This window comes from Oenanthe melanoleuca, chromosome 5 (genome assembly GCF_029582105.1).
Source record: "Oenanthe melanoleuca isolate GR-GAL-2019-014 chromosome 5, OMel1.0, whole genome shotgun sequence".
Taxonomy (NCBI): Eukaryota; Metazoa; Chordata; class Aves; order Passeriformes; family Muscicapidae; genus Oenanthe; species Oenanthe melanoleuca.
Window position 1 is genome coordinate 4,183,406 of NC_079339.1, and position 24,330 is coordinate 4,207,735.

At 36.7% G+C, this 24,330-nt stretch overlaps 1 protein-coding gene across 2 annotated transcripts in view; it reads right to left on the bottom strand.

Moving 5' to 3' along the window:
* Nucleotides 1-24,330, bottom strand: part of ANO3 (anoctamin 3) — a 125,527-nt gene that overhangs the window by 23,796 nt on the left and 77,401 nt on the right. For both annotated transcript variants that reach the window (XM_056493625.1, XM_056493626.1), the window contains exons 5-12: nucleotides 20,036-20,188; nucleotides 18,933-19,033; nucleotides 15,903-15,947; nucleotides 12,089-12,220; nucleotides 9,252-9,358; nucleotides 7,804-7,859; nucleotides 4,934-5,055; nucleotides 3,669-3,803 (exon numbers count right to left, since the gene is read on the bottom strand). In XM_056493625.1, coding sequence (XP_056349600.1) covers nucleotides 3,669-3,803; nucleotides 4,934-5,055; nucleotides 7,804-7,859; nucleotides 9,252-9,358; nucleotides 12,089-12,220; nucleotides 15,903-15,947; nucleotides 18,933-19,033; nucleotides 20,036-20,188 — 851 coding nt within the window. The remainder of the gene's footprint in view (nucleotides 1-3,668; nucleotides 3,804-4,933; nucleotides 5,056-7,803; nucleotides 7,860-9,251; nucleotides 9,359-12,088; nucleotides 12,221-15,902; nucleotides 15,948-18,932; nucleotides 19,034-20,035; nucleotides 20,189-24,330) is intronic.

Genomic DNA, 24,330 nt, shown 5'->3' on the forward strand with positions numbered 1-24,330 from the left:
TGATGACATGCCTGAAATGATCCTGACACACTAGGGAAGCAGCAGAATAAAACAGTGCCAGAAAATCCCAACTAATTTGTTTTAATACACGTGGTACTTTCATCTCTCCTTCTTACAAAAGCTGTATTTACACTTATAATAGTGTTTGGAAGATCATGCTTATTTCCAAATGAGTGCATCTATTAAATACTTTCTGGCATAACAATAAATATAAATAAAAGAATTAAATGTAAGTATTAATCATTGGTGACATTTCACATAACACCAGAATCACCAATTCACTGAACTAAACTAAATGTGAACCTGACAAAGAAATCTTCCTGAGTAACTGTTAAGGCAGAATGAGCACACCCAGTCATTTCAGAGTTGCAGAGTAACAGAAATTTTTTGTGTCACACCAGAGAATTTACTTGCTTGCATTTTCATTCAAACTATTAAGTGCAAAAAATCACATTTTTACTGTATGTTATAATGGCATGGCAATAATGTAAACTTCTATCAATTATAAGGCCAAAATGTACTTTGAATTTAAATTCAAGATGATAAATGTTTTCTCTATTACATATCCTGAGTTAAGTGCTGCTTTGTTTTCAATAACACATGAAGTTTCACAAAATTATACTGACAGTGATAGGCCACATGCTTTTCTGTCCTTTGCAAAAGGAGTAACATTTGTTACACAAGTGTTTGTGACAGGTGCTATGTTAATTGTTACTGCAACTCAAATCTGCAGCAGAAGAGCAAAATAAGCTGCTTTGTACCATTTTCACCTTTATATCTGAAATCTGCCTAAGGACAGCTCAGGCTATGCTGTGTTCACACTTGGCATTTCTGTTTGACTGACAATAAAGGAACAACTTACAACAGTGATAGTTAATGGTATAAATACATTCAAAACCAAACTCTTTCAAACCATCAGATTTACTTTTACAGAGACTGACTTGACAACTTACTTGAGAATAAAGACAGGTAATAGATATTGTACTAATTTGTTCAAAGAACTCAAGTGAAGGGATTGCTATAAGGACTATTTCAGCCCTTCTGGTTGACTATAAATTCATATTTCCTCCAGTTTTAATGACTGAGCAAAGCATCCTTCTGCAAAACTGATTTGATCATTTGTTACATCCAAATTCTGTAGTACACAGACAGATAAAAATATGGCTTTTTGATGGAATTTATCATACTTAAATCAACACTTCCTAACAGCCATGGATTCCTTATAACAGGTGTAATAAACCTGTTTCACATGAAACAGTATTCACTGAATAATACTAAATCTGGGGCAACATGCCAGTTCTGATTGTCATAATTCCCCGACACAGTGTTTAAATTTCTAATTTCCACTGGATTTCCTGTTTCTAGATATTTAAAAAGCAACATATCCAGTTCTGTTTCTTCCAGATTGCTGCTGAACACTGCATTTGTGTATGATGGCAGCTGCAGTGATTAAAATCAAATGACAGATTTTAAAACTTTTAGGGATGCTGATCTAGAATTTTCTTTAAAAGAATGCAGAAACACCAGATAAATAATCTCTCAGTCCCAGACTACAGCAAGAATAGGTGTGCAGTCCATCTACCTGCTAATGGATGACTCCTGTCTGCTCTAGGCAAGAAGTTTCTGTCTAATCCTTGCTAACACCTTCCAGGCTAAGCAAAAAAATACAGCAAGGAGTAGCATCTCTCACCAGCCCTGAGAACTGCCTAAGCACACAAGGTGATACAGAACACACCTACATACATTTTATCAGGCCAGGCACAATCAGCTTGAGTTGAACATTTCACAGCTGTTCTTACTGAGCAGCCACAGCAATGCCCTGACACGACTCCTCTGCCAGGACTAACCAGGGGGACTGCACAGATCACACCAGCAGAGGCAGGCAGCACCTTCTCCACAGAACTAACACACCCACACCACTGCATTTTCTGTTAAACAGGAGCTGTATCTGCAAGGACTCCTGGGAGAGGCATATGACACAGAAGGTGATTGTCCTGCAGCCTCACCTCAAATATGCTATGTAATTTTGGGAGCCACAATTTAAGGAAGATATAAAGCTCTTAGGGAGTCTCCAAAAGAGGGACACAAAGATGGTGAAATCACTGGGTTTGTTCAGCCTGGAGAATAGGAGACTGAGAGGGTATCTCACAGCAATCTAACAGCTTCCCCCTCCTTCTGGTGACCAGTGACAGGACCAGAGGCAGTGTATGAAGCTGTGTCACAGGAGGTTTAGGTTATATGATAGAAAAAGGTTTTTCAGTCACAAGGCAGCTGGGAACTGGAGCACATTCCCAAGTAAAGGGGCCACAGTACCACGACTGAGAGAGTTCAAAAAGTATTTGGACAGTGATCTCAAGCTTAGGGTGGGATTCTTGGGGCTGTCCTATGCAGAACTTCAATGATCCTTGTGAATCCCTTCCAACCCAGGATATTCTATGACACAAAGCACATAATAGCTCACAGTTTGAAAGGATAAAATTATTAGAAATTTTGTTCTTTCTCTCGTGGAGTTGCCAATGACACAGCTTTCTCTTCCACAAGGAAGAAATACTAACCTACACCTTGAAAGTAGTAGATTATGGCCCCTTGCTTCCCCTTTGCTGGAATTGTGCCATTGTACATGTGGCAGATACAACAATGACAGTTCAACAGCTGTGGTCCCTGTGCTCTAAGAACAGGCTGATCCTTGCATTTTGAAGAGATTTACAGTGAAAAACAACCCTAATATAGAGAACAATACCTTAAAGATAGCATTGTTTCCTGGCTGTTAAGTTTATTGCATTTAACTGTATTTTATGAGGTTTGAATTTGTAGTTTCTCAGGAGTTTGCTGCACAAAGCAAGCTTAGAAAAAAGTGTAGAATAACACTGTAGAATATAATAACTCACTGTGAAATAGCAGTTAAAAAGAATTCCTTAGATAAAACTTGAATATAGTCTTGCTCAAAGCCAGAGAAACATTTTCTATGAAACCTGGCTCCAAGTATGCACCCAGCCTAAGTACCCAAACTGCTTGAAGGAACAGCTGCAATTGTAAGAGCACTGATACTGAATTTCTGATAACATCTGATGGAATACTTTGCAATATGGGGGATCCTTAGAGAGTTCCTAGAGGTACACTCAGCACTTGAGCACCCTCATCATCCTAAATTGACAAAGACCCTTCTAAGAGCAAAATCACCAAAGTGGGAAACTTGAAACTTCATTTCAAGTTACACTGACATAGATAAGAATTTTATTAGACTCCAGGAAAAAAAAGACATAGGCAGAAGTTGAAGTTTATTAACTGAACTACACTCTGGAAGTTATTGGAAGATGGAGGTAATGAGGGAATATGTCTGTTTTTTCACTCATTAGCCTTAATTAGATCGACAATTATTAAAGCATCTGCAACATGAGAATTGGTCCTTACAGACTGGTCTGTTTTTCCTGAATGGAAATCACTGCAGATGCAATGATAAGAATGGCCACTGCCAGCACTGCACATCTGGCTTGATGCAAAATAAATATACAAAGTGTAAATACTTGACTCAAATACTCAATATTCTAGTTTGGTTATTTTTACATTATTACATATCTGCAAAACATTTAAAAGTAGAGCAACCTAAGTTGTGCCAGACTGTTCCTAATTTCCAACAGGCTATTATATATTATTACATAGAATTTTACCTCACTTGGCTGGAATCCATTGTAAATAATCCATAGAGGAAAACAAAGAGCCCAACCAGAGCAGCAGGAATAAGCATTCCAGTATACCATCCCAGCCAGGCAAAATACAGCCCAATTTTTTCACCAAAGTAACGCCTACATGAAAAGGAAAGACATATAATTGTTTAAAATTAAATTGTATGGTGACCTTTATGTATCTCTACTGTCACAGCAGTAAAATAATTCTAACAAGGAATTACCACAACAAGTTTATGGCAAAATTGCCACTTTACCAAACAGGCTTTTTTCAGGCTAGCACATTATTTTAGTGACACTAATTGCAGATTTATGAGAACAAGCTACAATTCCTCTGTAATTTTCCTGCCCTTGCAATGACTAAGTATATGGACTAATAGCAACATTATTAAATGTAGGATAGATAGATGTACACAGACAGAAGAAATCTGGAAAGAGATAAAGTAAATTAGTATGACCTAAGTATTCCATTTAAAAAAAAATATGTGATAGATAATCACACAGAGATAAAATGTTTCAAACTCCTCTTAGTGAAAACAATTATCTGAAAACACAAGCTGAAGACTGAACTTCAAAACTTGGGTATCAGTTTGCTGGAACAGATGAAACAGCAGTGATCAGAAAGTCAATCAAGGATGATGCAGCATAAAATTCTCCCATGGCACATGCCTGGCTCCACCAATAATCAGTTATGACTCAGATCAGGAATAAAAGCTTAAGACAAGGAAAATGAATTGTTGGTATCCAATGACAGAGAAGGAAACTATGAAACCCAAATATAAGCATTATTTAACTTAAATTATATACATTTCTCTATTTTACACTTGGTAACCTATAACACTAAATATAAGACATATAAATAAGAGTGTACTTAAACCCACATGGAAAGCTTAAAACTGGGCTGTGTTTTAAGTCCTCTGCATCTGGTAACTGTCCATGTGGATAAGAGTCTGCTCTCAAAGGTACTCTGACAAGGGGCAAGTGTCTCTCACCAGCACACCACATTCTGGGCTTGTATTTAAGTTTCACACTGCAAACTTCTGAGCAGTTGGAACTTCATGTACTTTACACAGACTCATTTGAAATTAACCCACAAAAGACCACCCAGAAAAGCAACTTAGAAAACTCCAGCCTCATCCAGCAATAGGGAATAGCTAAATCTTACAGGAAAGCATAAGGAATTTAGGAATATAGTTAGCACAGTGTTACCAGGCTTTTTGTATCAGAGAAAATCTTCAAAGCACTAATACCTGATTAAGTCCAGAGGCTGGTACTTGTACCACATTCCCCACCGTGCCCAGCGCTCATACAGCAGGTGCCTGTGGTTCTGTGCTCCATGTGTTTTGATGGGATGTCTGCTTTTGTGGCTCCCCTGAAAAAAAACACAAAGAAATGTAAGCACATTACTAGGCACTATGGAAAATGTATAAGTTTCTTAGATATTTCTGATTATAATTTTTGACAGATATGTTCTTTATATTCAATAAAAAGGTCTCTTATTCTGAGCACATCTGGAACATGTCATCAGGAGCTAATGTAAGCCTGGCATAAGAGACAGGGGTAAATACACTTCTGCAATGGCCAGTTTCTCAAAAAATTAATAACTGAAACATGTTAATACAAGACTATAAACAAGTACTTAACTCTTTACATGACCTCAACATTTACTAATAGATGCCTACTTGTATGCTTTTGCCTATTTAATTTTTTCAAGAAATACCTGTGGTGTATTTTTATTTCTTCTACAAAATTTTAGAAATTTCTAGTATGTCAGCTCTCTTCTCCTAGACACTTTCTATGACTTCCTTTTGTAGGATCTTATTTACAGGAAAATGGACATTTACTAAATGAACTAGCCTAACCTTCTGAATAATGTCACCTCTGTGGATAAAAAAGATGATGTTGCAAGAAGAAAGAAGCAGCAGAAAGTTGCTCACAAACATAAATAGGGGTGTCAGCCCAAGTAAAATGACACTTTTAGTATCAACCAATTAGATTTAGAAAAAGGCAGGCGCTTGCCTTGTGGACAGTACAGAGCTACCAATCAAGAGAAGTGTGCAAAAGCAGAGCTGCCAACTGAATAATGTGTGACTGTAATCCAAGAGAAGGAGTAAATAGAGACAGTGTTTAGAAGCACAATGAATGGCTTTTGCTTGATTCACATTGAATCATGCAGAGTCCTTTGTCTTCTATCTTTGTGCTTTCACTACTGCTGAAGGCACAGAAAAATATATTCTTTCTGTGGAATACACTTTCTAAGATGAAGGAAACAGAATTGGCATTACTTTAAAGCTACACAGGACTCTCAGGGCATTAAAAGCAAAACAGAGTCCATCTAATCCAAAAGGAATCCTTCCTGGCCTTGTCTGACATTTAGGGTCCACCTAACAGACTAAAGAATGAGCCTCATGCTCAGCAGTCAAAATGTAACACAAAGATTTGCTAGAACAATCTTGAGCAGAATCTCTTGCATTTGTAATTTTGCTCCAGTTCTGAAGTAGGAGATATCCCTTAGCTGAACTTTCTCCCAAAGAACTTCCATCACTCAGCTATGGTAAAGAAAATATTCCACAAGTGAGCCAAGTAATTTCCTGTGAGGAGAGCAGAGTTCTCCAGCTCTGTACTTCAGTCAGTGATCACACAGATTCTGACCCTGGCAGATCTCTAGGTAACTGAGCCATCTACATTTTTATAATGTATTTGAAATCTTGAGCATACCCCAAAATTCAAAGAACACCATTTACTTGTTGCAATCTGCTGATTCTCTGACTTAAGAATGAATTAAAAATCAAAGCTAAACATAGCAAAGAGTCCAAGACTGCTCCTTTCTCCTTACAGCCAGCAAAGCAGCATACCAAAGATACCAACACTGAGAGTGACCTTTGCAGCATCTAGGAACATCTAGGAAAAGAACATCAACTCACTCTCACAGCAGGCTGCATAAATGACTGCAAAGCATCATATGTTCATTTTTTTCCCTGCCTCTTTCTGCACTGCCATCCATAAAAGAGTTCAAGTCTCAGCATTCCCTCAGTGCTTGAATTTGCACTCTTACTTGTTCATGTGTGAAAGAAAAAAAATTATTTAAAAATAAACTGAGTGCTCTACCACCAGTCCTTAGCATGAGTCAAGCAGCAATTAAAATAAGAGCGGCTTAAAAATACAATTTCACTAATTTTAACTGAGATGTGAAACAGTAGCTTATGCCATAACAAAGGAACATAGAAAATGGAAATGACAGCATAGCTTTGATGCCAGAGAAAGCTCCATAGGCTCTTCTGGAAGTACAGCCAGCTTTTCCCTGAAGTCAGTAATGCACAGCTGAAGCATTAACAATGATGTTATATTATTTATTGAAAATACTCCTTCTTTATATTCCTAGTATCTTATCATTGAAGTATTTCATCATTAAAAAATTACTCTCAACTATTAGTAAAGCCTTTGAAACACAAAACCAAGTCACAATATTCAGCTGAAACACCCAGAGTTCAGAGCTGCAACTACCATGTTCCTGAGAGCATCTCAAAGACTAAAGATGTGTGGCTTGCTTCTTCTTTTTAACATCAACAGATTTTCTAAAAACCCTCTTGAGTAATTCATACACAGGTTTTCAGTTTATTTTGTGGGTTTACAGTCTTTAGTAGACTTTAAGCTACTGTCAAGTAGAAATTATCCAGAACTATTCTGAAAATACTAAACAGGAAAAAAGTCGTCCCTAACTGTGATCAAGTGGTCAGGCCATTAGAAAAACAAAACCTTTTGTAGGCAGCAAGCAAAAATGATTTAATACAACTAACTGGAAGAATTTGGAACGACTGATACTCTCCAAAGAACTCAACAGGCAATGTCCAGTTCATAAAAATCAGAGAAGAATTACAACATCCTAGCCCAACCAGAAAATGTTCAGGATTATAATAATATAATTATTATAATATCCAAATTATCCAAATACAGAAAATTTTAAACGCCAGTATTAAAGTAAAGGCTATAAATAAAAGAAGCACCAACAAATTACAATATGAAATTAAAAGTTTGCATGACAAAATTAAAGTAATATCCCAAATCACTAGTGCAAGCTTTAATCTAAACACAAAACTAAAAACCAAATTAACCAGGTTACCTCATGTGGTGGAAATGCTGCTTCATATGTTCCATTACTTAGTAACCTATTAATACCTAAAAAAAAAACCCAAAAAGGCATTATTTCTGATATCAATTTTATACACATTTTTCAAGTAGTGTGAATTTTCAAGCTGCATTTGGAGAATGTAACTTAGTGTTAAATGCTAAGAATGCTGCTGAAGATGGCAATCAATAATCCAAACAACTACTTCAGCAGGTATTGCTGATCCTTCAGGATTCCTGGCTCTGTCAAACTAGACAGCAGCTTGCCAAAGCACCAAAGTCTGGAACCTTTCTCTAAGGGCTGAGTGCTTGTGCCAATTGAGTGTGAGAGAAGATAATTCCATTCACATTGTATTCCCCAGAGAATAAAATACAGATTTTATGGGTGACCAGATGATCTATTATAGCAGAGTGGCATGGACAGACAATCCTTGAGGCACTGAGACCCCTGCAGGTTTAAAAGCTAAACTAGTATATTTAAATATAAATCAGCTGACAACTTCATATGAGAGCAGTGCTCTGTGCCAGACTGACTGCTGCATTTTGGATCAGCTCCTAGAGTCTTCCTAAAACCAGATTTGTTGTACTAGCACAGCACATTATAAATAATGAAAAAATAAATAAACATTGCTAGGTACAATAGAAAGATTCAATAGCCTTTCAGAGCAGATTTGTAGCCAAAAGTTTCCCCAAGAAACAGGCATGTATGGTGGAATACAGATTTGTCTCTTCAAATACATAAATTATACTAAACTAATCTCACAATGAAATCTGCCATCATCAGCAGCAACGGTGTTAGATCTGAATACTTATTCTCCCTGTTCTTCTAACTACTGCTTTTGTTCAGAAACTCAAGGAACAACTTTCTGTAATTGGCATCATCCAAGCCTCTGCATATTTAACCTGCATGAATTTAATTCCTGCAGAAAAAACAGAATATCATGCATACATCCCCTGGTCACTGAAAATGAAAAGGGGTAGTTAGACCTTAAAAAACTGTATTATGAGTGTTGATAAAACCGAATTTAGTCTTCAGATCACCTGTCTCTGAGCCAGACAGAGACCTCAAATAAATCAAGTGTAGCACACATTGATTCTGCTGGGCTGAAACTGATGGATAATAAATGAAATATGAGGATCAGCCCTTGAAAACACTTCCAGCTTTCTGAGATAACCTTATTGTGACTCTCAAAAATGTAAAGTTAGGATAAACTCTCCATTTTATTTTAATGAAGAAGTAATCAAGGAAAAAATATTACAAATTTTCACTGAGATATTTAGGTAGAAAAGGAGGGGACATTGCTTCAACTTTGTTACTGTGTGAATGAAAAGATTTCAAGAACAGGAAAAATTAATTGAGTTTATTCAAATTATATTTTTCAGGCAATTAAAGAGGAAAACTTTTATTGCTTTGGGTTAGGTAAAAAAATACAGCATTCTCACCCATTTTGGATTTTCCATCTTCATACTTAGTTCTCTGTAGCACATGATGCACAATTCTGCTTCTTGTGGAATTGCTGAAGAAGCTGTCTTTGTTGTTTATTGTAAAACTATTAAGATAAAGAATGTCTTAATATTCAAAACAATGCACAAATGGTGAAACATAGCTGTTCAAGTGTTTTCTTTTTACAGTGATTTATTGGATCTTTATGTTCTTAGATGTAAGATTTTACACCCTTACAGCAGATCCAATAAAGTTATCCCTATCACAGATTATTTTTGGGAAAACAAATCTAAAACTAAAACCAAAAATATCCTACTATCTATTAATCTCTGTCCTGGATATAATTAATTAAATAAAGATCTTTAGTAGCAATGGTGACCTTAAATTCTAATTACCTATGGGTTGACAGTTGTCTGTGTAGTGGAACCACCAAACCCACTATTTAAAATAACAAAATTCCTGCACTGGAGACTTGGGGAGCAGCTCCACAGCCATTTTCTCTTAGAGGATCCCAGGATGGAGACAAGTGAAGCATCCTTGACCAGATGGCTCCATCCTGGATAGCAGATATCTGATCTGATCTGACCTCCTTCCTGCTCAACTGTGCCAAAAGTGACACCATCACAATCAATTAATTGCATCAGCTGAGCTGATTGAGAAGAAAACCAAGAGCCAAAACAGGATTGATCCAGTGCAGTATGGTAAGCTACTGGGAAAAGAAAATAATTGAGACTATAATGCAATTGCTCTGTTTTTCTGGGTAAAGTCAGTTCACTACCATTTGGCTTCTTTACTGAGCAGAAAAAATCCTGTTTATCCTAATTCATATTTCTAGTTTAAACTAAATTTTCTCTCCTAAAACAGTTACCACAAAATAACTCTAAAATTAAGAAACAGAATTTTGAAATCTAACTTTATGGGTATTGAAAAAAATTATGTCACAATTTAACTCATAGCATCATCAAAAAACCTGCTGATTTGAATACATATGGTTTCATTGTATATATTTGTATTTTCAGAGCCAAAAGATCTTTTAAATGCAGATTTGATAAGAGAGAAAAAAAAATCACTGGTTTTAGCTTGCTTCCAGTGTTCCAAGTTTCAACAGCTGCATCAGGTTTTGCCTAATAAGTAATAAGCACAGAAAACTTGAGCAAATATTTCATTTTTTAATATAAGGGAAATAAAACCAAAAAACCTTCTAAACTAAAATGGCAACATTCATTTTTTCAGATAATTTCAGATTATGTTACTAAGTGACCATCAAACAGCAAGTAAGAGAATTCCACTTTAAGAGAAAAACATCAAATATGAAACTTGGTGTTGCCAGTCACCATGTGCCAGCAGCTGCCTCTGTGGCACTGGCTTAGGAGTGGGAAAGCAGAATTTCCCTGTGCTCCCTGGCATGGAAAGCAGAATTTCCCTGTGCTCCCTGGGAGTGGAAAGCAGAATTTCCCTGTGCTCCCTGGCATGGAAAGCAGAATTTCCCTGTGCTCCCTGGGATTGGGAAAGCAGAATTTCCCTGTGCTCCCTGGGAGTGCTCTTTCAGAATTTCCCTGTGCTCCCTGGCATGGAAAGCAGAATTTCCCTGTGCTCCCTGGGATTGGGAAAGCAGAATTTCCCTGTGCTCCCCGGCATGGGAAGCAGGATTTCCCAGTGCTCCCTGGCATGGAAAGCAGAATTTCCCTGTGCTCTCTGGGAGTGCTCTAGCAGAATTTCCCAGTGCTCCCCGGCATGGAAAGCAGAATTTCCCTGTGCTCCCCGGCATGGGAAGCAGAATTTCCCTGTGCTCCCTGGCACTGGAATGCAGAATTTCCCAGTGCTCCCTGGCAGTGCTCTAGCAGAATTTCCCAGTGCTCTCTGGCATGGAAAGCAGAATTTCCCTGTGCTCCCTGGGAGTGGGAAAGCAGAATTTCCCTGTGCTCCCTGGCATGGAAAGCAGAATTTCCCTGTGCTCCCTGGGATTGGGAAAGCAGAATTTCCCTGTGCTCCCTGGGAGTGCTCTTTCAGAATTTCCCTGTGCTCCCCGGCATGGGAAGCAGGATTTCCCAGTGCTCCCTGGCATGGAAAGCAGAATTTCCCTGTGCTCTCTGGGAGTGCTCTAGCAGAATTTCCCAGTGCTCCCCGGCATGGAAAGCAGAATTTCCCTGTGCTCCCCGGCATGGGAAGCAGAATTTCCCTGTGCTCCCTGGCACTGGAATGCAGAATTTCCCTGTGCTCCCTGGGAGTGGGAAAGCAGAATTTCCTTGTGCTCCCTGGCATGGAAAGCAGAATTTCCCTGTGCTCCCTGGGATTGGGAAAGCAGAATTTCCCTGTGCTCCCCGGCATGGGAAGCAGGATTTCCCAGTGCTCCCTGGCATGGAAAGCAGAATTTCCCTGTGCTCTCTGGGAGTGCTCTAGCAGAATTTCCCAGTGCTCCCCGGCATGGGAAGCAGAATTTCCCAGTGCTCCCAGGCATGGAAAGCAGAATTTCCCTGTGCTCCCTGGCAGTGCTCTATCAGAATTTTCCTGTACTCCCAGGCATGGAAAGCAGAATTTCCCTGTGCTCCCTGGCAGTGCTCTATCAGAATTTTCCTGTACTCCCAGGCATGGAAAGCAGAATTTCCCAGTGCTCCCTGGCAGTGCTCTGTCAGAATTTCCCAGTGCTCTCTGGCACTGGAATGCAGAATTTCCCCGTGCTCCCAGGCACGGGAAGCAGGATTTCCCCGTGCTCTCCGGGACTGGAAAAGCAGGATTTCCCCGTGCTCTCTGGGACTGGAAAAGCAGGATTTCCCCGTGCTCTCCGGGACTGGAAAAGCAGGATTTCCCCGGCAGTGCTCCGGAGGGCAGCACTCACTGGTGGATGCGGGCGCGGCTGAACGGGGCTGTGTAACAATCTGTTTCCTCCAGGTCGGGCAGCGCCTCCTTGTCCAGCTTCATGGGATTTCTGGGCAACCAACTCTTCAGCTCTCTGATATTCCTCTGCAAACTGCAACAATAAGTCAGATTTAATGCTCTCCATTCCTTGTTATTCCTACCTCCAGCGTTGCATATTTAGTGACAGCATATTAGAAACGAAATTAAATGAAAGCAGGAAACTTCCACATTGAGTAAATAAAAGAAAATAAGGAGTTAAAAAGCAAAATGAACAATATTTGCAATCCATCTTGAACACTTTACTTGAATAAAATTCATCCTTAAGTTAGTAGGGTTATGGCTCAAAATAGGACTGAAACTCATTTTCCAAGGTAGTTTATGTGGCAGAACTGTGGATGCTTTAGTCAAGAACATATCCAGCTGCACTGAACAAAGCAAGTGAAACTCCTCCCTGCTCTCTTGCCTGGCCATGTGGACACTAAAATTCATAAAATTTTAAGTAAATTTGAGAGTGCTAAGGATCAGATTATGATTTTCTGATTTCAACAAAGTTGTCCCCTGCAAAATTTTCTTAAAAATCCAAGAGCTGATATCAGCTGATGAAACAGTGTACCTAAACATCAAGTAAAATAAAGGATATGCTTCACCAAAATGGTTATGCAGTATTTAGGCAAAAAAACCCCAAAACCTTAGATATGGCTTTGTCCAGATTCCTAAAACTTGATACTACAAAACACAAACAGAACATCAGTGTTGTATCTTCAATTAAATTATATACTGGCAACATAAAAGTTTTTTTTTCCTCTACTAGCACCTTTACTTAATGATGCCTCATTTTTATTCAGAGTGGCTTTCTAGGTTAAAAGTAGCAGTTCAAACAGATTCCTGATTTAAACTATTCATTTTAGCCTATTTAGCAAAAGCAGAGAGAGCTGTTCTGGGGAAGTCAGTGGTTCAGGCAATGAGATAAAAAATGTCCCATTGGAATGGGGTTGCAAAGTTCTGTGATGCTGCTTCTGGCATGCTTTTATTGAAACCACTCCTGCCACTGGAACACTGTGCACCTTGGAACAAGTGGTGGCACTCTAAAATGCACGTGCATTTCATTCTTAGCTATACAATTTAATATTTCATGAAGATACTTGTAATTCCAGCTTTGCTCCACTTCCAGTCTTTGTCATATTGTTCTGATTTATTTGGTTGCTTCATCTTTTTTTGCAGAACAAGTTCAGCCAAAAATACTGTAGATTACAGACTGCAATGGAAAGGAACACAGTATATAGATGATCTTAGCATTATCTCAAACTCATGGAATGAGATAGCAGAAGTAAACAAGTTCACCAGTCATGTCAGGTAGTTTTGACAGCAGTCATCACCCAATAGTTTACTTGGTGTTTGTGACTCTCAAGACTGGCCAGAAGTGTCAACTATGTGCCACCAAATTTCATGGACACTGTTTCCATGTACTGTATGGGAAACAGGTTAGGGTTGACAGGCTCAAGAATAGACACAATCACCACTAGAAAAAGAAGAAAATTATAATATTTTTGTTTAATGCAATGATATCAACAATTTCACTTCGGTGTGATTTTTAAAGTCCTTTTGCAAAGCAAACTTATTGCAGATCAGGCGCTAAGCAAATTTATTTTTGGCTCTCTATCCCTAGAAGTATTAAGTGATTTTAACATTTAAGTGGGCAGAGTGAAGCTGCATACTAAGACAACTGTCTTTCCACTTTCTTGTCCTTGATGCCATCCTTCACCAGCATGAAATCAGCAGGTCAAATGTGGCAATTACAAGATAATTTTACTAGATTATTCAGTCTTCAATCTGAGAGTTCAGACAATTTTTGATACCTACCCTATTTACATGTATATTGCTTTCCTTTGAGAAGAAGGCTTTCCAAACATTGCTCATAAAAAAATGATAAATTTATTTCTATAGTGTGATTCTATGGATAGAAATCAAGCTTCATAGAATTAAATAAAATGTTAAGGGCTTTTTAAAGGTAAATAAATAGAGATATACCACATAAAAGAAATTAAGTATTACATTTTTCTTGTCCTTTCACTCATGCACTTAATGATCATTTGCAGACCTTTTAAAGAACATATATGGATACATATATATCTATCATACAACAGTGTCAACAAAGTTAGAGAATGTACATGTCACAGCAGTTCTAATATACTAGTGTTACTTTGTATTCTTTAATTATAGAAACTTTATAACCTTAATATTTTGATATACAATAATTTTAATTATAGTTCATTGCAGCTCATATAAACTCTACTGAGAATTTTTAACAAGGGATGAAATAAATTACAGAGAAGCAGTTAAGTTTGAAAAGTTGTAAGGTGCAAGGTAACAATGACAGTTGTGGAGGTATGCATGCAATATGTATGACAGCAATTTTAGAGTTAGCTTTCAATTTTAAATATAGCTTCTTTCTTTATTTCTTTTGTATCACACAATTCTTTGTGCACTGAATTATGAAAAGAAATTATATGCAGCAAAATATTCATACCCAACTTCTCACAAAGTAAATGACAGGTAAAAGCATTTATCTCAAAATACAAAATTGATCTGGCATGAAAATTACTTAGTACCTGATTCACAGGTACTGTTCAATTTAAGTTGCATCTTTCAGACATCTTATCCTTCTAAATAAAGAAAACAAAATGTATGTAATATCCAGGACTCACCAGATGGACCATAGATGAAATAAGACAATTTTGAAGTGAAGCTTGTTGATTTTGCCTTTTATTAAAAGCATCATCATAAAGCATGATAAAATGGGGCAAGCATGTGAACTGGGAAGAGGACAAAATGCAGTTGTAAATCTATGCCACAAATTGGTTTGTTTCAACAGATCTTATCAGCTTCTGTGTTTCAAGTTCTCACTTTACCATTCAACATAGCTGATCATCTTGAAACTTATTATGAGACTCCCTGAATTGTTCCTGAGAAATGAGAGCTCTTTACCATCTAAAGTAACACTAAGAGAACCTAAATCAAAAGTAATCTCATGTCAAGATCAAGCAATCTCATCTCAAGAAAACCTGTGACAGGAAATCTCTTTCAGGAGATTTCCCTCACGTGAAACATTTACATGTATCTTTTCTGCTGGGGATTAGGATTTACAAGACATAATTACATCTGACCAAAGCAGTGGGGAGTAACTACAGCTCAGCATCCCCCATTCTCACTGCCAGGCTCCTGGCACCTGCCCTATGGCCTCCTGTACCCTTCTCCTGGCTGACACAAACACTAACAGTAGCAGCAGCCAGCCACAGAGGAGTTCTGCAAGTTATTCTCTCAGCCAGCAAATAAAAACTCAAAGCACTGATTTGCTCCTGATCACAGGGACATCCAGGAGAGAAAGGATGTTTGCACATCTAAGGCAGCAGCTGGCTGCCAGAATCTGAGACATGCACCCAAAAGCATCCTTCATGCTAAAGGAGGATTCCCTCATGCCAGCAGATGTAATGGCAGACAAAGATCTGGTATTAAATCTGCTGGGAGGATAAAGTCTTTTTTTTTTTTTTTTTTTTTTTTTTTTTTTTTAATTTCCCTGGCATAAACATTTTTACATTTCTAAAATGAGAACTGGCAAAGCATTTAAAATACCTTGTTACAGATGAATATTTTAACACTTTGAGCTGACACATTTTGAGTTTTCAGGAAAATAATCTAATTTTCCCAGTTTCATGGATAAATTTACAACTGCAAATGGGTTCTCTTTAGCAGGGTGACTATCTGACAAAATTAGAAGCTACACATCACCCACCAACCTGCCCATGGTTTTGCTCCTCCAGTCAGTGTAATAACATTTTTTCCTGAAAGAACAGCAAAAATCAGCTGAGATTAATCAAGCAGGAGACAGCTGAAAAAGATATGTACATTATAAAAGAATGCTAGACATTTTAAAACTACATTTTCATAGACAAAAAGGTGAAAAATAATTTTAAAAGGCAACTGAAATAGAATAAGTCATTACAATAACAGTTTCACATTTTTCACGTTTTATCTTTGTTCTAAAATTACATTTTAGACTTGCAGCTACTGAGAATAATGATAGTTAATCAGTAAGTCACTTAAAAGTTCTTTTTCCTCCACCCTTCACTTAGAGAAACATGACCAGAAATTCCCAGAAAATTCTCTTCTGAGAACAGTCATTCTGAAACTAAATGTATTTGCTGCATGGTTATATTTTCCACATCTAGTTTCAGGTTTTCAGGCCTTTTTTCTGGCTTCCTCCTATAATTTCACATCATATTTCCACCCCACAAAAGCCCTGATTATTGCAGATTCCTCAGGAGTTAGCAAGATCTGCAACCACACACCTGGGCAGTATTTGAGATTTATTCAAGGACATTCCTGACATGGAAGATCCACTAAAATTAATACAATTTAAAAGATACACTGAAATTAAAAAGAGGGTGGAAGACACCTTGCCTGGAAAATACATGGCCATTGGAAAATTATGTATCTACCAATCTGCAGATTGTTGGCAGCCTGACACTTGGTACTTCTAGGCAGAATTGTAAATGAAGCAATGAAGGGTTTTTAAAGGGTTTTCAGACTTTTTTTAACAAAAGCCTTTTTTAATTTCCTTTAGTTAAACTTGGCTGTTTTGCACACACAGTTCAGCTAAGCTGCAGATACAAATAATTTATTAATTACAAACAATAATAACTATGTGCCACAAGCTACTTTTAGACAAATCAAATTAAAGCTTTGTCTCAGTTCTGGAAAGTATATATACACTATACTGTATATATAGTAGCTGCATTTCTACTGACAGATCATATACTTAACAAATGCACCTATAAAAGTTAAAAAATTGTAATTCAGTCATGATCCAACTTGGATGTTTACACAAACCCTGTTTGAAACCATATACACATGCTTCCAAATAAAGTAGAATTGCAAAGTCAGCCTTGTATACTGGACAATAATGATTACTGCACACTGTCTATCAAAATTTTAGAAAAAATGCCTTCTGCAATTGAAACATTGATGTTCCATCTATACTACACATATTATATATATTATATATCTGCCAACACATTTTGGTATAATGTCATGCTAAAACAGTTCTGGGGTTGTGGGTGAATCTCAGAAGTACTTTTACTTTTCAGAAACAGAGTGAAGAATAACCTGTGTGAAAACAATTCTGCTGATTTTGTTTAGAGTCCTGCATTGACCAAAATGACACTAAAAAGAATGAATTTACTTCTTCATGTGTTATTCATATATGATACTGACATATGGTGTATTTTAGTGGTCATAACTAAAAGCCAAAACTTTGCAAGGCTGTGCAAGAGCAAATGGGTGTACTGCATTAAAATACTGCAGGGAAGGTCACCTCTCATCTTTATACACCAGAACTAGTCAGAAAACACTGATAAAACAGGTAAAGACTAAGAGAAACAATTTGCTTTTTAGAATTACAGAATATCTCAAGTAAGAAGGGACTCACAAAGATCAAGCTGGACACAAGTCCAACTCTCTTCTCTCAGGTCTATTTAAATCTAAGGATGACCAAAACTTTTTGGGAGGAAGACACTCTAGTTCACTGAGTAATCACGAATTGAGGGAGAATTGCATCTTTTGAGGTTCCTTTGTCCATTGAATAGTTACCTCAGGAATACAATGTACCCCATCCAGGTAGGAAATGTTTCATTAAAAAAAAAAGCAAGTTCAACCCTTCAAACCCAAGGGTTTTCAACATAATATGTAATTGAATTGTGTGGTCACAGGATGTTGTTACAAGAGTGTAGATTTGTATTTTTGCATCCATGAAAAATCATCTGGGCAAATATGAACAAAGATGAAGGCTTGAGCTTTGTCTCAGCAAGTTTCTAAAGCACAGTTTTCTATAAATAAAGAAGGTATCATGAAAAATTGTTCATTTCCTGTAGGGGACACTTGGTAAAGTCTGAGGCAAAGCAGAGCAGACCATTCTTCAATTCTACTACATCCAGTTTGTGTTTGTAACAGAATTGTGTTGAGCCTTCTGTTTTAAAAGGTACAGAAATTCGAGAAATATACTAAAATATTCACACAAGTTTTAGACTGCAATTTCACTTAAATTCCTATTAAAATACTTTTAAAGATAATAAAAATGTTGTCCAATTTACTGTTTCTCACAGGTCTATTATGGAGGTAGAGGTGGAAAAAATTCTTCCCAAATATATGTATTTCACTGTACAGCAGAAGTACCAAAACGGTGAAATTGTACAATTTAGTATTTTACCTACTTTTGGTTTACTGAAATAAATTGGACAAAAATAAGCTAAAGCAACAGTCCAGGAATAAAAACACTTTGGGGAAATACTAACAAGAATATATTTGCATGTCATTTAATAATATAGTAAACAAACATGATCTAGCATGCCTTCCAAATGAAGCAGGATTGCAAGTCAGCTTTTTTTGTTCTGAGAGCACTATGGATCTAAGAAGTAACCAAAATTATAAAGCATTCAAACCAATCCTAAAACACAGTTTTGTGAATGAATGCATCAAAAGTAAGAAAAAATAATTTTTAATTGGAATTTAGATTATTCATATGTGTATACCCATACATAAACACTTCTATATTTAATATAATGACAAGTATTTTTTGAACTAGATACGCTCAAATAGCACTATAATTATATAAAATATATAATATAAATACTATAAACTATATAAACTAAAATAAATATAAGCATGCCTGGCTCTTGAGCAATAAAGACTGCATTCTAGACTTAATTAAATGATGAGCTTTCAATATTAAGCACTAATTTGTAGGTTTCTTAAAATAGTTTCCACAATACCTGAAAGGCATCCTGATGTTCATTCTTTCTGCATATTTGCATAATGTCTCCCATGGACAGTGAATTTTAACAAACATGATATCACTGTTGGTAACAGCTGGCTGTAAAGAACAATAACATGCAAATACATATTAATAATTTAAACCCACAGCAGCCACTCCTTCTGGAAGCATTCTTCAGAGTCAAATTCTGATGTTAGGCCTGAATTGGGCATACAACTCTGAAAAGAAGTGCTCTCCCAGACAAAGGAGAATCAGTAATATTTTTCCCTTACAAACAGCAGTATGTGTAGACTAGTAGAGAAAATGAAAGATCTTTTTGGTCATGAACACAAGTAAAGACTTGATGCAGCACCTTCTAATATGGAATAAATTCTACATGGTAATAATTTTAAATTTCAAAAAAATCACCCTTTTTTTTTATAAAATTACAATGTGCATTCTATACAAATGTTTTTTATCACTTATTTGTACATAAAACAAGAGTTTCAGCCTTACAGATTTCTGCATTCACCTTCTCATATGAACACTTCAGTTCTCCACCCTTCTCCCAGATATATCTGCTTGAGGTTTTATAACTAGATACTTTGATATTTGGGTTGACTCTGATTAAAGCCTTCAAAAGCTTGAGTTTGCAAGGTTTGGTAAGTAAAGGTAAAAGCAAATGTAGTTAAAAGGTTAACAACACTTACAATATTTACAATTTTAGCTACCAGTTTCATAAAGTCATATCACAATTCCATACTACTACCTCAAATATATTGCTTTCTCAAAAGATGTGGACAAAATAAAATACTAGTGGAAAACTAAAACATTTCAGATCTTACAAAACCATTGGTTTCTGAAGGTCAATAATTCTGAACTGACAAAAGCTAAGATTTTACTATTTCTTTAAATTGGAACAAAACTATATTGTAACAATTCTTAAAAGCCTTAAAACCAAATTTTAGTCAGGTTAGTTATTTATAAATATTAAACATATTTATAAATATTAAACAGCCTGACTGGAAAGGCTTGTAACTTTGTCTGGAATCTTTTATCATTTCAGTAAATATGACAATATTATAAAGGGGATTTTTATGCCACAAGAGCAACAGGACTCACCTCCCGTTCCAACATCAGCCCTTCTGCTCTCAAATTCTTCTCAAATGTGCTTCTTTTCTCTACCTGTGGACTCGATTTCTTGTAGACCAAGATGTAGTCAATGCGCTTCTTGCCATCTTTGAAGAAGAGTCCTGATGATGCCATGGAATCACTCTAGCAAACAGAAGGGAAAAATACTCTAAACGTGGCAGCTATGAAGATGAAAAGCTACATCATGAACTGTATATAACACAGCACTTCCTAAACCATGGAAATATCCACATATTTGAAGGATGAATGTGTAACATATTCAGAAAAATGAAAAAGTGATATGCATCTGTTGCTCAGGATTTTAAATTAATCAGAAAAAAATAAAACAGCTTCACCCATACTAGCTTCATACTTCATTACCTTCACAGCTTCAATCACAGAACCCATATGCCAGTTATTTCAGCTGTGTAAAAAACCTCAAAATTCTTGTGTGGTTTGTATGGACATGAACTTTTGTTAATCCCTACTTTCAAACAGGAATTAAAAAGAAAAAATAAAGGCAAGAGAATTAGAGCAATTTTCTCAGCTTTGTACCTCTGCAAATTTTATAGAACAAACATACTTGTGTTTGTTTGTGATTTATTTCTCCAGGATAGAAATAAATATAAAATAATTAAAAAGAAATGCTATTTATATGAATGTCTGCATGGACAGTATAGTTGAAGTGCTTTTTCAATGCAATGTTTAAGTCTTGACTAGTTCCTTCCCACCATGCTTGCAAACACAAGGAATTACCTGACCTTGATATGGGAAACCCTGCTTTACATGCTGCTGCTGCTGCTAATGCAAGCTATTTTTGCATTCTGAGCTTTGCATGATTTGGAAGAGACCAAACACTGATGACAGACTACAGAGTCACAGAGCCATTAGGTTAGGATGGACCTCCCAGGGCACTGAGTCCAACCAAACACCACCTTGAGAACTCAATCACAGCACTAAGTGCCACATCCACTTCCAGGGTAGTCTGTCCCAATGCTTAACCATCCTTTCAGTGAAGAAATTCTTCCTGATGTCCAATCTGAGTGCTCCCTGGTGCAATCTGAGGCCACTTCCTCCTGTCCTGCTGAGTGGCAGAAGAGGCTGATCCCCATCCTGTCACAATCCCATATCCAGAACTGGATACAATACTTTTCTCCAAACTAATAACTCCAGCTTCCTCAGCCACTCCATATCAGACTTGTGCCCTGGATCTCTCTCAGAACACACCCCACCACCTCAATATCTTTCTTCATAGTCAGAAAAATAACATCTGAAACCCATAATAAGGCAGCTGAAGAGTGTCAACCAAGACTGTCAGTGCACTGATTATAAGGTCTGTCACCCCTTCTAAGAATTCTGATTGGGAATGGTAGCAAAAACACTATTTTTTATTATTTTTATAATGCTACTGATTTAATTATCTAAATCTATAAGATGCAGAGCTTTGAAGGTGAAGTAGTACACTGAAGGTTCAAAAGTGCAAGTTTGAATATGCAAGTTCTTAAAAGACAAACTTTTTCAGGTTCAAGACACAAGCCATGAATCTGCTCTTCAACAACAAAGGGTTCCTGTACAAGTACTTTACAAAACCAGATCAGGGCTGCTTTTACAGTTCATGAGGCAGGAACAATCAGATACAAAAAGCCTGGCCAAAAATTCCCCAAAGGGGGAACTTCTTTAATGCATTTTCTGCCTGTGCAATCTCTGTCCAGGCATGCTGCAAATCACATCTACATTTTGTAATACACTTCTACTTTCTTTGGATTATTATTTCTAGTCTTTCCTTCCACATTTCTGAAACATCTGATTTTCTTCAGTCTTGGAAAAAGATGCTTTATTTCTCAGATTAATGACAGTATCCAAATATGACCTCATATTCATCAACATCAAACAATTATTTGGGGTCAGTGCTAAAGACACAATGAGCAGTGAAGTCAGTAGGAAGAAATCTTCTATCCCTGTTTATGCCAGACCACTCTCAACCCCCTCAGGTTGAGAAGCAAACAGGAAAGCCACTCTCCACATCCATGCAGTGAACCTGGCCCATATTACAATGATTTCATGACTAACTCATTTTAATGCTTCTGACACCATTTTTTTTCTCTTTTGTGCTATTCACAAACAATGTTCACCACCTACATCAGCAGTAATATAGTCATTACTTAAGTAATTAAGCACCAGTAAAAGAATTTATATGGTTGATTTGTATGAGTGATTTAGTTGGGTTTTTTCAGTTGATCTGAAGGAGCTCCATAACATGAAAGGACAATAGGGAGCAGTAATTTCAATTAAACATACATGTCAGGGTATGTTATATACCTAGCACAAGGAATCAGCTGTTAGTACAGCAGGTATTCAAGCACAGATCATTTATTATTTATCTGCTGGTTTGCACCAATACATTATTTCGTTCTTTCCCCTTTTTCAACAGAGAAAAGGATCAGAAAAGGAGAAAAGCATCAGAAGAAATACTTTGTGCAAAAATCTTAGTCTCCTCTATTCTGCTTAAGATTTCCTGTTTCACCTGAAAAATGTGTATAAAAGGACTAATCAACATTCTCTCATCCTCTCCACCACCTTACTCCTCCAGATTTTCTGAAACAACATCCATCTGTTAAGCTTTCTTACATTTACACACATATGAAAACTCATTTGTTTTGAAAAACTCCTTTTAGAGTATTGCAGTATAGTTCAGATAGTAAACTCAACAATTCAGCTTAACCTTGTTCTTTCAAAGTCTTTAAACAGAAGAACTTTAACTGTGAGGCTGAGGTACCACTTCACTCAAGCTTGTTCATTATGCAGAATCATAAGATACTGGTTTGCATCACAGCAAACTATTACCTGAGGCTTTGATACTGTAGATCTGCTGCAGTTCCCTGTTTTTATTATGTCTCAACAGTTTTGGTTGCTTCATAGCTTGTGGTTAGTATAACAAATCACATGATGTGCTGCTTTGAAGTCTGAGAGTGTAAAATTCAAAATACTGCCACTACCATTCAAATGAAGTTTACACAAGGCAAAACACGTTGACCAGTTTATTCTAGAAAAATGTTTGGCTCAAACAAACAAACAAACAAAAAAAAAAGGTGGAAGTACAGTGCAAATATGTAGCAAAGCTATAAAACAAAGAGTTTATATTTCCATTGAAATGTATAAAAATAACATCCTTGGATTTAGCCAATATGGAGGGATTCTTTAATGAACTATTTTTCAGGTTCTAATTAACTAGAAATGCCCTTTTTACAAAGTGGGAACATCTGGTTTACTGGATCTTTCTCTCCCCAATTAATTTAAATAGCACAGTTCACAGTAATTGCAATTATTTATATTTCATTTGTGTCTCACTGCTGTTCTGATCTGGAAACTAAATTTCTATCATTTTCTCATGCCATACAGAGAAACAAATACTGCTAAAGAGCGACTTGAAACCATTCTCAAAACAGGAGCAAATTTTAGATTCATGTAAGTTACATGGTATTCACTGTATCCTAATTTAGTAGAATGTTTCTAGAACATTGTCCAGAAGCCTCCAAATCCACAAAAATCTTTTAGAACTCAGAAGACCTCCGATAAGGATGTCCACAGCTCATTTCTGGGAGAACTGCTTGCTCTGCTTTGTTTCAAATTCAGGACAAATTTGCTTCATTGCTGTAATTCTGCCATGAAATAAATGTAGTTTCTTAAGCTGTGGAGAAACTTATCATCACTTTAAAAAAACTGATGAAATTTTTTTACTCTAATATCCCCTTTAAATTTACTGTGCCCCTAAGGTACATTATATAAATGAAAAGTCACTATGTTTAAAACAATCACTATTCTTTCCCCAAACATGTGCACTCCTCCTCTTACAGACTTTCTTACTAAACTTGACAATTAGCTAGTCAGACATGACTATTAACAAAATAAGGATGTAGATGAAATATTATTATGTAAAAATATACAAATATGCTACTGTGCATATGCTATTTATCACAATAGGATACTATCATATTTTACCATATTAATAATATAAAATATTGACTGTTTTGTAGATTGAAGCCAGGTTTTGATATTCAGCCACATTTAATGGCATTCAAGACAAAGCAAAAAGAAACTCCTATACATTCAGCTTCACAATACAAAGAGACCTTTGGTCCTTCTAAGCTTGCAAAGTTAATCCCTACTTTTCTGACCACTACTAAAAAAATGGGTCAGTTTTGGTTGCATTGTTTATTCTAGGGGATGAGTTAAATAGACATTTGAGGAATCTTAAATTTTGTTGTCATTGCTTTGTACAGTGAGAA